We start from the raw sequence: 14,971 nt of genomic DNA, 5'->3' as shown, positions 1-14,971 counted from the left end.
CTCAGTGTATTTTCTTCCAGGCACTTTCTCCATGTATGTGCACATGCTGGTCAAGAGAAGCAGGTGAAACCCACGCAGGTGGAGAGCGTCTGGGCCACAGCCAGGAACGGCAGCCTGGGAAGCCCCTCCAGGTGACCTCAGAAAGTGGCTCTGGAAGCAAGGGAGACGTTTGAGGGCTTTTTTTGTTTGTTTGTTTGTTTGTTTGTTTGTTTTGAGACGGAGTTTCGCTCGTTACCCAGGCTGGAGTGCAATGGCGCCATCTCGGCTCACCGCAACCTCCGCCTCCTGGGTTCAGGCAATTCTCCTGCCTCAGCCTCCTGAGTAGCTGGGATTACAGGCACGTGCCACCATGCCCAGCTAATTTTTTGTATTTTTAGTAGAGACAGGGTTTCACCATGTTGACCAGGATGGTCTCAATCTCTCGACCTCGTGATCCACCCGCCTCGGCCTCCCAAAGTGCTGGGATTACAGGCTTGAGCCACCGCGCCCGGCTTTTTTTTTTTTTTTTTTTTTGAGACTGAGTCTCACTCTGTTACCCAGGCTGGAATACAGTGGCATGATCTCAGCTCACTGCAACCTCCACCTCCCAGGTTCAAGTGATTCTCCTGCCTCAGCCTCCTGAGTAGCTGGGATTACAGGTGCGTGCCACCACACCCAGCTGATTTTTGTGTCTTTAGTAGAGACAGGGTTACACCATGTTGGTCAGGCAGGTCTTGAACTCCTCAGCCTCCCAAAGTGCTGGGATTACAGGCACGAGCCACCATGCCCAGCTGAGGCTCAAGGTTTTAAAGAAAAAAGGACAAATCAGGAGAGGGGTGATGACAGAAGTGGCTTTTTATGAGTCCTCCGGCTCACAGCAATGGCACTGGTACAGACTGGCCGTGTGCTGCTGGGCTACGGGTGTGAGTTGTGTCCAGCCTACAGCATGGCTGGGCTTACTAAGGGCCCTTGGTGGACACACTGCCGGGTCCAGGGTCCACACAACAGCAGCTCCAAAGCGATTGCTTAGCTTGGGGGACGCAGGTGACTGCTCCTCTCTTTGATGCCTCTGGGCCTGACAGTTTAAAGGGTGCACACTCAGATGAAAAGTTTCTTTTCTCACATATAAACTCTTTTCAAAACTTGTATATGTTTTTATATAAATCCTTATTATTTTATCAACAACCCATACTGCAACAAATGGGCGAATATGCGTGCCAGGGCGTGCGGCGGGAATGGAGGCACCCCCGGCCCCCCGTCTACTGACGAAGCTCCGCCGGCCTCTGGGTCCGTGCGCTGGCCCTCGCCGGGGCTTCGGCCAAGGACGTGCAGCAGGGACTCGAGGCGGAGGGCACGCCCCAGGCCTCCCCACTGACCCAGCTCCCAGGCGTCAGCCGGGCCCAGCCGGTCCAAGCTCTGGGGCAGGAGCAGGAACCCCAGACCAGGCAAGGGCGGTCCGGGCAGAGCAGCAGCCACCAGCCAGTCGGGGCTGTCTCCAGCCTGGGCCCTCCGTCCCGGGGGTCTCCCCGGTCTTCCCCTCCCAACTCTGCCCTGCCTTGTGTGATCTCCTCCATCTCCTTCCCCACCCTGCCCCGCCTTGTGTGGTCTCCTCTACCCAAGTCTTCCTCTTTTTTCATTTACTTTGGCATTGATGCAGAATAACTTCCAGGACTTCACAGAGAAAGGCATCTTGGGATGAGCATCTCTGAGGCCGTGGCATCTAAAAGCAGCTCTGCCCCACCTTCCTGGCCAGCAGTCACTTGCTTCCCTCCACCCACGGGAAGGCCTGTGCCTGTGCTCAGCTCCCCCTCTGGACCTTCCGCCTGGCCCTGCTGCTTCCCGCCGGACACGGGGCCTGGGATCCGAGGGTCGCCCGGGTGCGCGGAGGGCAGGTGTGCTCTCTGCGTCTGCGTCACGCCCCTGTTCTGGGAATTCCATGAAATGTCCTTCATGGCGCTTGCATTTCCCACAGCTCCACACTTCCAGCTGGTTCCGGAGGTTTCTGTCCCGCTCCCCGCGATTTTCCGAGCCCCTGGCCGGGCACCGTCCTTGCAGGGTGGTTTCTCACCTTTGCGCTCTAACCCTGTGAGTGAGGCTTTTGTTTCCGCCCTTGCTTTCTAACCCCACGGGCGTTTTCTGAACGTCCCGCTCTGTGCTCCTCATGGTGAGTCTGCACAGCTTGTGGCATCTGCGGCTTTGTTCTAGTGCCAGAGGCTTTCCTGGCGACCCCAGGTTAGGAAGCCCGTGGCCCGCGTGTCTTCAGCCTCTTCTCTAATCCCTGCTTGAAGGGCGGGCGTGGCCTCAGCTCAGCGCTCACCCGCAGCCCCCCGCACGGCCAGGATCACCCCGCCCCGACCCCTTCCCTGCCACACCCCCTCCCCCGTCCTGTGGAGTCTCGGGACTGGCCTCTGCTCTTCTTAGACCCTGCCACTCCCTCCTCCTTCCCAGCCTCATGCTGAGGGTCACTCCTGGAAGATGCTTGCAGGCCTTAGTGCCATCTGGACAGGGCACGTGTCTCACTCTGCAGTCTTCACCCAGAAACGCTGCACCTTGTAATCTGACGGGTGATCACACTGCGTAATATGCACGTCTCTCTGTAGTTAACCTAGAAGTATGTGCACCGTGTGGGGAAATCAGAAACAAATAGATTTTTACACACACAGAAGACGCTGCGTGTGGTGGCCTCGGCGCCCTGTGCGGGGGCATGCACTGCCAGCTCAGCCCCCAAGCCACGTCCACACGGCTCCCACTCGATGCCCTGGGCTCCTCCCCCTCTGCTGTTAGAAACATCCCGTGTTGGACGTTTCTGTGTCTGCCTCCTTCACAGCCTGTGGGTGTGGACTCTGGACACGTCCCTCGGCTCAGATGGCTGGGGTCGGGCCCTTCATTTCTGGAGGTCTCCACGCATGGGCCGCGGCAGTCAAGTCGCCCCTGCCTCGCGCTGGCCGCGCCGTGGGAGACGGAGTCCTCGGCGGAGTGCGCTGGGATCTTCCAGGCTGCTGCTGAACGTTCACGTCACACGTTCATTGATTTCTGTGGGGAATTACTTGCTCGTGCTTTGGGCCATCTTTCTGGGTCGGCCAGCACCTCTGTGTTACGTGGACCCGACGCGTGGCGTTTTCTTGCCCACTTTGCCCTTCGTCCTCCAACCCATCTTTTGAACAGCCCTTTCTACCTTAAAGTGACAGAATTATTAGTGTATTTTCGTCATAGAACCTTGACGACTTGAATTTTTGTACTGAAACCTTGAAATCAATGACAGCTGGCTTTTCTGCAAGGTCGGAGGCCGGGCTCCAGCTCTGCCGACGCCGCCCCTGCCCCGCCCGTGCTCCGAAGAAGCGAGATGCTGTGACTTCCTCCTTGACTCTGGCTCTGTTTGCTGACTCTGTGTTCCGGTCTCCCGCTCTCCTCTGCTGCGTATCTGGGGCCACTCGGTACCTTTCTGAGAGCTGTGGATCCAGCCACCCGTTCTCTCCTTCACAGCAGGCCTCTCAGCCTGGGGCGTCTGACCCGCAGTACCCCTGGCGTTGCTGTTTAATGACAGCAGGAAGGGCTTACCTGTGAGATTTCCACTGAATCTAGTGATAAACGCCTCTCTCCAGGGTGAGCGGCCACAGGTGCTGTGTCCAGCAGGGCTCAGCCAGGGGCTCCCCGTCTCTCCCAGGCAGCCCCAAGGGGCCAAGCAGGAGAATATTTCTGGAATATGCTTAGCATATTCACCAGTTTCAAAACAGAAAGCTCTGGATCCAGCGTTCAATGATTTTAATTTCCATTTCCAATGAAAATAGTTTGGTGCTTGAGCGTCAGAGGCCCATGACCACCTCTCATCAATCGTGTCATTCTCATCACGGGCGGTCACGCCCCAGCCCTGTGCAGCGTGTGTGCAGGACGTGACCAGGACGCATCCCACCCTCGGTCCTGCTAAATCCCAGAGTGCAACTCCGCGGCGCGTTTAGATATGAAACGTTCTTCCCCTGTGTAGATCAAATCGTGGTCTGGAAAAGAACTAGAGAAACTCCTCGGTCCCTCGTTTCTGGCTCTGGAGAGAGGGAGGCCGCAGCAGGCAGCTCTGCGGGCCGTGCGAGCCTGCTGTCAGTGGCTGCACGCAGACCCGGCCCACACCTAGAGACTCAGACGCGGAAAACCCGGCTTGTACTAACGCTTTGTTCCTTGGGCACAGCGATCCTGCCAGAAAGGACTGCGGCTGGCGAAGGAGGACCCGCAGCGTACAGAGGAAATGGCCCAGGATTTCAGAAGGGACCTGAGCGCCGTGGTCAGCCAGGCCGAGTGGCGGGAGGGAGAGCTGGCCAGCTGGACCCACCCGTCCGAGTTCTGCGAGACGGTAAGAGACCCAGCGTGGCAGACGGTGTGCCTCTGGGATTCCCGCTCCTTGTGCTGTGGACCTTTAGCAAGTGCCTCTCCTCACAAGTGGCAGTGGGCCAGGCTCTGCAGCAGTGACCGGGCACCTGCGATGGACCCCAGCCTCTATACCCACGGCTCTCTGGAGAAGGCTCTGAGCCCACTGATTCATTTGTTAATGTACTGAACAGACCAGCCAAATGGACACACAAAGCTCCCTGTGTGTTTACCGGCTCAGTTATAAAATCCCACCCACCGCCAAAACCCCAAGCAAGTGCCACAGCCGAGTGCAGGCCTGCACTGCCCGCCGTTAGGAGCCCAGGCCAGAGGCCTTGGACTCACCTGTCAGAACAGCATTTAAGGGGTCATGGGGTGGCCAGAGCAGGGTAGGGCCACTGCCCGTCACGCCTCACTCAGCTCACAGGATGTGGCTTAACTGATCTACATGGTGTCTTCACGTGGTCCTAGGACATCCCCCCGTGGTGCCCCCTGCCATGGACAGTGGACCCTGGGGGTCAGACACAGCCCGTCTGCCCTTCAGTGGAACCCAGCCACAGCCCCACGGGGTGGCGGGGCTGCCTCTCCCTCTGCTGTCTGGTGCCCTGGTCCCTGGCTGGGCCGACTTTGGGGGCAGCAGGGCCTAAGCCGGCTCCAGGGCGGACCATCCTCTGTGGCACTACCGGAGCCCTCCTTGTCCCTCAGGTGACCGTCTGGACGGGGCTGGACCCGGAGGCTCATCCCTCCTCGCCTGTGGCTGAGTGTGTGAGGAGCTGTCACCAGGAGGCTGCCTCGGTGGCTGCAGAGGCCTTCCCCGGAGCGGGCCTGGCAGTGCTGGAGCCTCATGCCCTGCAGAGACTGTGGGCATCACAGCAGGGCCCCCAGACCCAGCTCCATCTGGAAGAGGCCCTTTCTGAGGCTGCCCCAACCCCCAGCTCACCTCCCCTTGTCCAGAGGCCCCCAAAGCATGAGCGTGCCCAGGAGGCCATGAGAAGGCCCCGGAGGCCACCCTCAGTCCCTACCCAACCACTGTTCGGCCTCCCTGGACGAGCCCTTCAGTGTGGACAGGACAGGGAGCCCCTGGGCCCAGGGCTGTGTGCTCTGTCGGACCCACTGTCTCCCCTCGGGGGCCTTCCTAGGGCAGGGCCACCAAGGCCCGCCTGGAGGACAGCTCTGCCTGCTCCTCTGAGCCCACCCAGACCCTGGCCAGCCGACCCAGGAAACATCCCCAGAAGAAAGTGATAAAGAAAACGCAAAGTTCTGAGATGCATCAGGCCCACAGTGGCCCCGGGGACTCCTGCCAGCCAGGCCACAGTGGGGTCTTTATCAAGGGCCTGGAGGTGACCAGCACTGTGGTCGCAGAGAAGGAGCCCCCACTGGGACCGCATGCCGGGAGCCCCCCGGTCCCTCGGAGCTGGAGTCTGTCCTCTCCCTCGAGGCTCCACGCTGCTGAGGAGGACGGGAGGCGGCAGGTGGGCAGGTGAGGTGGCCGTCCCCTCCTCTGGTCCTAGTGGCCTTTGGGTATCTAGACACTCAAAGCCATTTCAGCATTAAACTCTATTTTGCAAAGTAGAAAGTAAATCCACAGACGTCCCTCTGGGTCCACCTAAAGAAACACAATTTTAAACTAGATATTAATTACCTGCCCCCATGTTCAGAGAGGACACAGAAGAGTCTTCCCTTAGGGTGGTGTGTGGAGACCCACACACCCTCACCCCGATGGTGACGTAACTGTGCGACCACCTCTAGTTATCTTCAGCCCACTTGCAGAAAATTACAGCAGCAAATCAAGCCCCTGAAAGCAAGAAGAGTGACCCTAAAAATAGCCTCTAGAAAGTCTCTTAAGTGTTGAGGGGTAAGAAGGTGTGCCCACATGTCCATTACCCCGCTGAAGAGGCCCCTCCTCCCTTGTCGCGCCTGTAAGAGGAGCCTGCCAAGGACACCGTCCGCCCACTGGCGATGGTGGCTGCCCTCGGCCGCTGTCTAGGCCAGATGCCACCTGGACCTCCGTCTTCTGTCCACGTGGTACTGTCGCGAGGGCTGGAGGTGTGGACCTCCGTCTTCCGTCCACGTGGTACTGTCGCGAGGGCTGGAGGTGTGGACCTCCGTCTTCTGTCCACGTGGTACTGTCACGAGGGCTGGAGGTGGAGGGTTTCGTGAGATGCTCTGCTTGCTGGGTTGTCTTCTGTGTTTTGGGCCAGCAGTCCCCAGCCTTCTTGGCATCAGGGACTGGTTTCATGAAAGACAGTTTTCCCACAGATCACAGGGGTTGGGGGGATGGTTTTGGGATGAAACCGCTCTAAGATCATCGGGCATGAGCTAGATTCTCGTAAGGAGCACGAATCCTAGATCCCCACCAGGCACAGTTCACGATCGCGTTTGTGCTCCAAGAATCACACCGCGGATCTGTCAGATGGGAGGTGGAGCTCCTCACCCGCTTGCCGCCTGCGGGGGACCCAGTTCCTGATGGGCCACGGACTGTACGAGTCGGTGGTACGGGTCAGTGGCCCAGGGCCTGGAGACCCCTGCCCTAAGCTCCGTCAAAGGGGCTTCCTCGTGCCCTGAGCACAGGTTTCGTCTGAGCTGAGAAGGCCTCAGAACACTCTTCTGAAACACACCTTCAGGTTGCCAAACCTCAGTCTTTATCTTGTTAAAGGTAACGCTCTAGGTAAAACCTGAAGTTCTGATGTTTACCATTGGCGTGAGTGACCCAGGGGGGTATCTGCCAGCTGGGCCTGGGCACGAGCTGGGTCCTCCCAGTCCCTAAAAGGAGGGAAAATGCCAGGCGCTGTCCCTGAGTCTTAGCAGGTGGCCGCACAGACAGGCTTGTCTCCACTGAGCCTGTGTTTCAGGTGTGGGGGCAGCAGAATGCAGGAGGTGGGGACCCCGCTCGACCCTGGGGGGTTCCAGGCATCGCTTCCTCGGGATTGTTCGTTTACCATCCTCGTTCTGATTTTGTTTCTGGATATTTACTGAGGAGGCTGTTATGTGGCGGAGGCTTCAGGCCTCGCTCTGCCCACCCGTGCTGTGACCCACCAGGATTTGCTGTGATCTCAGAAACGGTGAGAATCTGTCCACTCTGGGATGCAGGAGTGAGGGACACTCTCTCCACTCTGTGTGAACTCAATCTGCTTCCAGCAACACGCTCTCCACTCTGTGAACGCAATCTGCTTCCAGCAGCATTTCCACCCACGGCTGTGCTTCCCGACATTAGCAGCTTTTAAGTTTTTCCAACTTAAAAAAACAAGTAAATACAAAAACAATAGTAGACAAAATCTGCGAGCTCCCACTGGTATCACTAGAACCGAGTTATTTCAGAAGGCTGGGGGTCAGACGCTCTGGAGTGGAGGAGAGCGGGGCACCTCACCGTTCACCAGGCACAGTTGGTGGGTGCTGTCCGAGGCGCAGAGCTGGGGGACACACCCAGACCCCACCTCAGCGGGACCCGGAGAACCTTCTCACAGGAGGTCCCGCTGCCCAGGCCGGGCCTTGGCCTCCAGGCTGCCGGAGTGTGGGCCCCGCCCTCCAGGCTCACACGCTGGCCACGGCTCAGTTGCTGAGAGTGACCCGGTGGCCCCACTCCAGCCGGCTCATGAAACCAAGCCACCGGCCCAAGCGTCCTGCATTTGCTTTTGGTGAACGTAGAAGTGTTCTTGGATACTTAGCATGTTTCTTAATTGCAAAAAAAAAAAAAAAAAAAAAAAAAAGCACAAAAAACTCCACCTGACTTGGGAAGCCCGGTTTGGGTCTCTGATCACAGCTCCGCAGTTGTGCACGCGAGGAGCCATCCCGGCCACGCTGACCACACTGGCCAGCCCACTTCTCCACTCTCGGGGCAACACGGGTGGGTCCTCCTGGTGCTGCCCAGCCCTGGGGATGTGGACGTGGTGAGACCCTGGGCGGCCACAGAGGAGCCCACATCTGCAGAGGGGTGTGCTGTCAGGAAGGGCTCTCCGAAGGCTGGGAAGTGCATGAGAGGCTCACCCATCATGGGAACAGAACAGGCTCCTACAAAGCCTGCTAAGCATCCCCTCCTTGGGACCCTCTTTCAAGGCAGGAAGACCCCAGCCAAGGCTGGGAGGAGGGTTCCATGGACGACCATCCCTGGAGCCTAGCCTGCTGTTGTCCACCTCTGGCCACCCTGCGCCAGCCTCACTCTCCGGCCGCTACAGCCCTGAGTCCCCCTGCAGCTGCTGCGTAGGGCGCTGAGCCCCGGGTCGGGAGTGACTGCCGTGGAAGCTGACTTCAGAAAACGTCCTGCTCGGGCAGCAGTGGGCGTGGACCCGAAAGCTGTCTTCTCACACGACTCCCCCCACGGCCCTCGCTGCTGGAAGTCTTTGCGTCATCTTACTGCTAGAATCAAACCAGCTGAAATGAGAAACACTTACATTCAGAGTTTCAGTTAGGGGCCTGGGAATCTGTCTTTTTCGGTTTCCGAAGGGATCTTTCATCTGAAATGGCCATGATCAATAATAGGGAAATGTTTCACGTGACAAATTTCTTTTTGAATCATAGTCCTTATCTTTTCAAGTTCCCGTGTATCAAGGGAGCTGCTCCCTGCTGAGGACATGCAAGTTGCTTTTTCTTTTCTTTTTGCAATCTTGTTGCCCAGGCTGGAGCACAATGGCACGATCTTGGCTCACCGAAACCTCTGCCTCCTGGCTACAAGCGATTCTCCTGCCTCAGCCTCCCGAGCAGCTGGGACCACAGGCACGCGCCACCACACCCAGCTAATTTTGTGTTTTTAGTAGAGACACAGGGTTTCTCCATGTTGGTCTTGAACTCCCGACCTCAGGTGATCTGCCCGCCTCAGCCTCCCAGAGTGCTGGGATCACAGATGTGAGCCGCCACGCCTGGCCGAAAGGTTCTTCTTTATCTTGCATCCCGTGGTTGCCCATGTGCCTCCGGTCCATGTGTGACCCTTTCGTCCCTCTGGGTTTTCATGCTTTTGTCTCAGACATGAACTGCTTTTAATAATGTGTCCGTGGCGGGGGCACGCGCCCCGGGATCTCTGTGTCTTCCAGCAGCCGCCTGAAGCACATCATGGCCGAGATGATCGCCACAGAGCGGGAGTACGTGCGGTGCTTAGCCTACGTCATCGACAACTATTTTCCGGAAATGGAAAGAACGGACCTGCCACGGGGCCTTCGAGGGAAGCACGACGTTATTTTCGGCAACTTGGAGAAGCTCCACGATTTCCACCAGCAGCACTTCCTCCGAGAGCTGGAGCGCTGCGGGCACTGCCCCTTGGCTGTGGGCCGCAGTTTCTTGAGACATGTGAGTGCAGGCCACTGTGTGGGCACCGGGCCAACATGGTGGGCGAAGCTGGCATCGGGGAGTGGGGAGCCCACAGGGCCCACATGTCCGGCGGTTCAGGTTGCTTCAATCCAGGTTCAGGAGCTGGCCCTGACGGCATGATAAGACCAGCCGATAAGCAGGTGCCCACACGGATAAGCCTGTGCTTTGCAGGTGGTGTGACCAGCGGTGTCCCTGCTGCCCCGGAGGAGGGGGCATCGTCTGCCGGCACCATCACACCCACCCACCAGCAGCCCTGCCCCTTTACCACTTCCAGCTGATTGGCTAGAAATGGTTTCCTGGAATCACCTTCCGGGGCCAGGCCTCACCCCTTCACAGGCCCCCTGCCTCTGGCTGCCCTGTTATCTGCCAGAGGGACCACTTGGTCCTGCTGCGAGAACTCCCTTGTGAGACTTTCAGCTGGAAGCATGTTGAATATACAGACTCCATGTCTCCTTGTAAGCCTCACCTCGATGGTGAAAGTGGAGTCTCTGTACAAGAGTCCTTAATAAAGCGTTTTAATTTACTCTGGGAAGAAACTGACAGGTTTTCCACAGGCGCTCATAGAGTGCTATGGGCAGATGGGACACGTGTCCCAGACCATTAAGCACAAATTATCACAATGAAAACAGCCATGGACGAAAGAAGCACATGTTACATCTTTTCAGCATTTTCTTTTTTCTTTTTTTTTTTGTTTGAGATGGAGCCTTGCTCTGTTGCCCAGGCTGGAGTGCAGTGGTAAGATCTTGGCTCAATGCAACCTCTGGCTCCCGAGTTCAAGCAATTCTGCTCCAAGTAGCTGGGACTACAGGTGCACACCACCATGCCCGGCTAAGTTTTGTGTTTTTAGTAGAGATGGGGTTTCACCATGCTGGCCAGGCTGGTCTCCAACCCCTGACCTTGTGATCCGCCTGCCTCGGCCTCCCAAAGTGCTGGGATTACAGGCGTGAGCCGCCGCGCCCAGCTTCAGTGTTTTCTTAAAAGGTGCGTTTAGACATAAAGTGCAGATTCATACTGACTGTAATTGTGGCCATTTTAAATGTCCTGACAGCTTTAGCTCTTGGCTAGTGACCAAATCGTTCCAAGCCCCCCACCCCCTCTCAGGCCCACTGCTAGCTGCATCCTCTTCCCCCTCCGCCAGCCCCCTGCCTCCCTGGAGTCTGTGTTTTAAAGACAAAATACAGAATTCTCAGCATTGAGGCTGCACCTGGTAAACTGGTCACCCCTGGAGCCCCCGTGTTGGGGACCCTCGATGGTCTTTAATGAAGGAACGAGTCTCCCTTTCGCCTGATTACGGTAAGAGTCTGGAGGGTCTCGGGACAGGAGCAGTTCCAAGTCTGACCCGGGCTGCAGGCGCCTGCCGTCTCTGGGCCTGTCACTCCCACAGCCAAGGAGTCGCCTCCGCTTTTCCAGGAAGAGCAGTTCGGGATGTACGCGACCTACAGCAAGAACAAGCCGCGGTCGGACGCCCTGCTCAGCAGCCACGGCAACGCCTTCTTCAAGGTCACCCCCGCAGCCCGCCCCCCGCAGCCCGCCCGGCCCCCGGCCAGGCCGGAGCTGACCCTCCTGTGCCGCCCTTGCAGGACAAGCAGCGGGAGCTGGGCGACAAGACGGACCTGGCCTCCTGCCTGCTGCGGCCTGTGCAGCGCGTGGCCAAGTACGTGCTGCTGCTCCAGGACCTGCTCAAGGAGGCCGGCCGCGGCCCGGGCCACGGGCAGGAGCTGGACGAGCTCCGAGCCGCCGAGGCCATGGTCTGCTTCCAGCTGCGCCGCGGCAATGACCTGCTGGCCATGGATGCCATCCGCGGCTGTGACGTAAGTGCCCTGAGTGCTGGCAGCCGGCAGGCTGGGGGAGTGTGAGGCCGCTGGTGGGGAAGTCGCAGTTTTCTTGGTGATGCACTGGCAGATTTGCCCAGGAGACATCCCTCAGAGCACAGCCTTCTGAGGGCCACGGGGCGCCACCGGGAGAGGGGCTTACCTGCCTGGGCGATGGTGGGAGCAGCAGGGCCCGCGGTCCTGGAGCCCTGGGTTTGTCCGTGGCTGGCAGTCGTGGCTGTGTTTTCACAGGGCACACAAGGCAGGCTGGCTCTGAATGGCTGGAAGTCTGCTTACCTGGGCTGTATTTAACACAGGTGGGCATGGGCGTCGCACCCCAGCCCTGCGTGGGAAGGCGCGGGCGCCAACCTTGGCTCCTTCATTCGGGGCCCAGGACCGGCTGCATGGGTCTCACAGGCCCCGCCGAGCAGCTTGTGCGGCAGCCCTAACCCCAGACGCCCGAAAGGCCACAGGCGAGCTGAGAAATGGCCGGTGCGTGGGGATGCCGGCTGTACTCCAGCAGGCTGCCGTGTCCCCTGGCTGGGACGGATGGCACCCCAATATCAGAGCAGGGCCGTGGAGGGTGGGACCCCACCTCAGCTGGAGGAGGCAGGCCCGTCTTGGGCCCCCGACACCCATAGACTCGGGCTGCTTCTAGGAAGTAGCAGTCAGTCTTCCGGGTCACGTCTGTGGAGGGGTCTCAGGCTGTCCCAGCGTCCTCTGCCAAGGAGCCCCAGGGGTGTCCGTGGGATAGAGGTCATGGAGGAGCCCTGCCAACCAGGTCTGTCATCTGGGTGAATTCCGCAGGGGAGGGACAGCCTGCGGGGCACGGTGGCTCCATCTCTGGGGGCTGTGTCTGCCCTGACCCAGCATGAAGGGATTTCTGTGGGGATGAGAGAGGAGCCGTCGGGCTCCCAGGGGCCATCTAGTGAGGGGACTCTGGCACCACCTCAGCAGGGGATTCCAAAAACAATGGATAAAAGGGCTTCAAAGTAGAAAGTTACGTAAATCAGAGAGGCTTTCCATGTAATCTTTGCACATAAGACCCCGGAACATGGGGGTGTGGGACCCTCAGCCCCACCCTCACCCCCTGCGCAGGGCCCAGAGCGTCAGACGGGAGGGTCGGGGGAGCTGGGTGAGTTCCTGAGCTTTCAGAAGTGACGCTGCAGTTTCTGTCCTGATGCCCTAAAACCTTGACGTCGACAGCTCACACTGAGGCGGATTTGCCAGGGTTATGGCAGTTTGGCTGCTGTTCCGTCCTGCTTGTCACAAAGCCAACACGTTTAGACAGGGCCAGTGACTTGTGTGACCACAGACACCAGACTGTCTTGGACAAAATCCACCTGCATGTTCCTCTGCAGGTGAATTTGAAAGAGCAGGGGCAGCTGAGATGCCGGGATGAGTTTGTCGTTCTCTGCGGGAGGAAGAAGTACGCGAGGCACGTGTTTCTCTTTGAAAACCTCATCCTGTTCAGCAAGACCCAGAAGCTGGAGGGCGGCCACGACGTCTACCTGTACAAGCAGTCCTTCCAGGTAGCGCCATGGGTCCGATCACACGCAGGCCAGGCCAGGCCCTGCAAGGGGGTCCCGGACCCTTGTCTCCCTTGAGGCGAGGGGCGGAACTGAGAGGGAGTGAACCTGGGAGGAGCCACACCGTGATGTTCTGTTTTCTGTTGTTCCTTGGTAAATTCTTGAAAACCTTCCGAGAGCTGCAGGAGTTGCTTGTCCTCTCCAGACCCGTGCGCAGTTCAGGGGCAGAGGAGCAAGCACCTCCTCAGTCAGGAACTGCATCGTGGGGCCTGTGCAGAGGTGAACACGGGGGCCTTCCCCGGCGCTCCAAGGTGCACGGAGGGGGCTTCACTGGCACACCGCGGCGGGCAGGGCTCCGCTTGTGACTCTCGGCTGTGCTGAGGGAGGGCAGGTCCCTCCCTTCGTGACAGAGGCCCTGAGGGCGCACGGCCTCACACACAAGCAGCCTCACTCGTGCACAGCCTCGCACACGGGCAACTGTCCCTCGCACACTCACAAGCAGCCTCGCACGCTCATGAGCAGCCTCGCACGCTCACGGGCAGCTGTCTTGCACACAGGCACTCTCCCTTCCACACGGGCAGCTGTCCTGCGCACAAGCACTCCCTCGCACACTCGAGAGCAGCCTCACATAGTCGTGAGCAGTATGGTGTCGCCGGCCCTGACCCATCCCACACGTTTGTCCTTTGGTGTCTGAGTTAATTCCTCCAGCACTGAGGAATTTGGGTCAGTCGGCCAGAAAATAGCCAGTCATTCAGAGAACACGTGTGTGTCTGACGGTGCTGCCACGGTGTTTGCAGACGGCTGAGATCGGGATAACACAGGACGTCGGGGACAGTGGCTTGAGGTTTGAGATTTGGTTTCGCAGGCGGCGGAAATCTCAGGACACCTACGTTCTCCAAGCAAGCTCGGCAGCGGTCAAGAGCAGGTGGACTGGCGTCATAGGGAGGATCCTGTGGCAGCAGGCGCTGAGGAGCAGAGGTGGGAAGATGGGGGCCGCAGGACCTGCCCAGCTCGGGCGCAGCTATTGCCGGGGGCTAGGGCGGGGGCTGGGCTGAGAGCTGGGGACTGCGTCCAGGGGCCGGGGCTGGGAGTGGGGCTGGGGTGCAGGCGTGGGTTGGGAGCTGAGCTTCAGCCTTAATGCTGAGATGCAGGCACTATGATTAAATATGGAGTTCACTTGAGCACAAGCTCTGAGGGTGGCCACCTGGGAGGACAGACTGCGGAGGGATGGGGTCACTGCCCTGAAGTGGGGGGGCAGCGTCCGGAGAAAGCTAATAGGTCACACTGGTGCAGTTACAGCCATTTGACTGGCTGCACGAAGTGTCTCTTTCTCGGTGGGGTGGGGGTATATTTCGCATTCCACATCAAGGACGGAACAGTCAAGGGGACTTCTCTGTCGGGGACATCTGGTCTGAGCTGGGAACAGGGAGGCAAGGTAGCCTATCACAAAAGGTCCACAATTAAGGGTTCGAGCTGCGTGATTCAGTCTCCAAAGCCAACCTGCCTCAGGCCTCATCACTCTTAGGAGCCCCCAAGAGCCCGACTGCCCGTTTTCTTCTCATGGCCGCCCAAGAAGCCCACCCTGGCCAGGGCACCTGGCCTCAGCACTTTACGAGGAAGTTCTTGGGTGGACCTGACGGCACTCACACACGCGGCTCTGCGGCCACCCCAGAGAGTCCCCCGCGGCTCTGGCTCCAGATTTAACCCTCTGGTCGACTTCCCGCCCCTGCCCTGCTGGTCTGGCCCCCGTGGCCCTCAGTCTTCCTACAGGTGAGAGGGCCCTCCCCAGAGCCCTCATCCCCCACCCGAGAACCCTCCCCCAGGCCTCCCTTCTCCCTCAGTGCCCACCCTCGTTTGCTCCTCCCCCGAGTTCTTCACTGGGGGTGCCCCTCTGCACTGACTCCTCCATCCTGATGGCTGCCAGCACCTCCTTCATGGTGACTGCCCCTCACCCCAGACCTTCTCGCACACTGAGCTCCAACTCCAGTCTGCCCCAGC

General features: G+C 58.9%; 1 protein-coding gene across 1 annotated transcript in view; it reads left to right on the top strand.

Annotated features, from left to right (window-relative positions):
- The window catches only part of PLEKHG4B (pleckstrin homology and RhoGEF domain containing G4B), a 90,924-nt gene that overhangs the window by 69,617 nt on the left and 6,336 nt on the right, over positions 1 to 14,971 (top strand). Inside the window, 8 exon segments of the mRNA XM_074387738.1 lie at positions 4,160 to 4,321; positions 5,041 to 5,479; positions 5,482 to 5,815; positions 9,360 to 9,612; positions 11,044 to 11,133; positions 11,214 to 11,444; positions 12,806 to 12,976; positions 13,771 to 13,951. Coding sequence (XP_074243839.1) covers positions 4,160 to 4,321; positions 5,041 to 5,479; positions 5,482 to 5,815; positions 9,360 to 9,612; positions 11,044 to 11,133; positions 11,214 to 11,444; positions 12,806 to 12,976; positions 13,771 to 13,951 — 1,861 coding nt within the window.

This window comes from Saimiri boliviensis, chromosome 1 (genome assembly GCF_048565385.1).
Source record: "Saimiri boliviensis isolate mSaiBol1 chromosome 1, mSaiBol1.pri, whole genome shotgun sequence".
In the NCBI taxonomy this organism is placed as follows: Eukaryota; Metazoa; Chordata; class Mammalia; order Primates; family Cebidae; genus Saimiri; species Saimiri boliviensis.
This window is presented reverse-complemented; position numbering and strand designations above follow the sequence as displayed.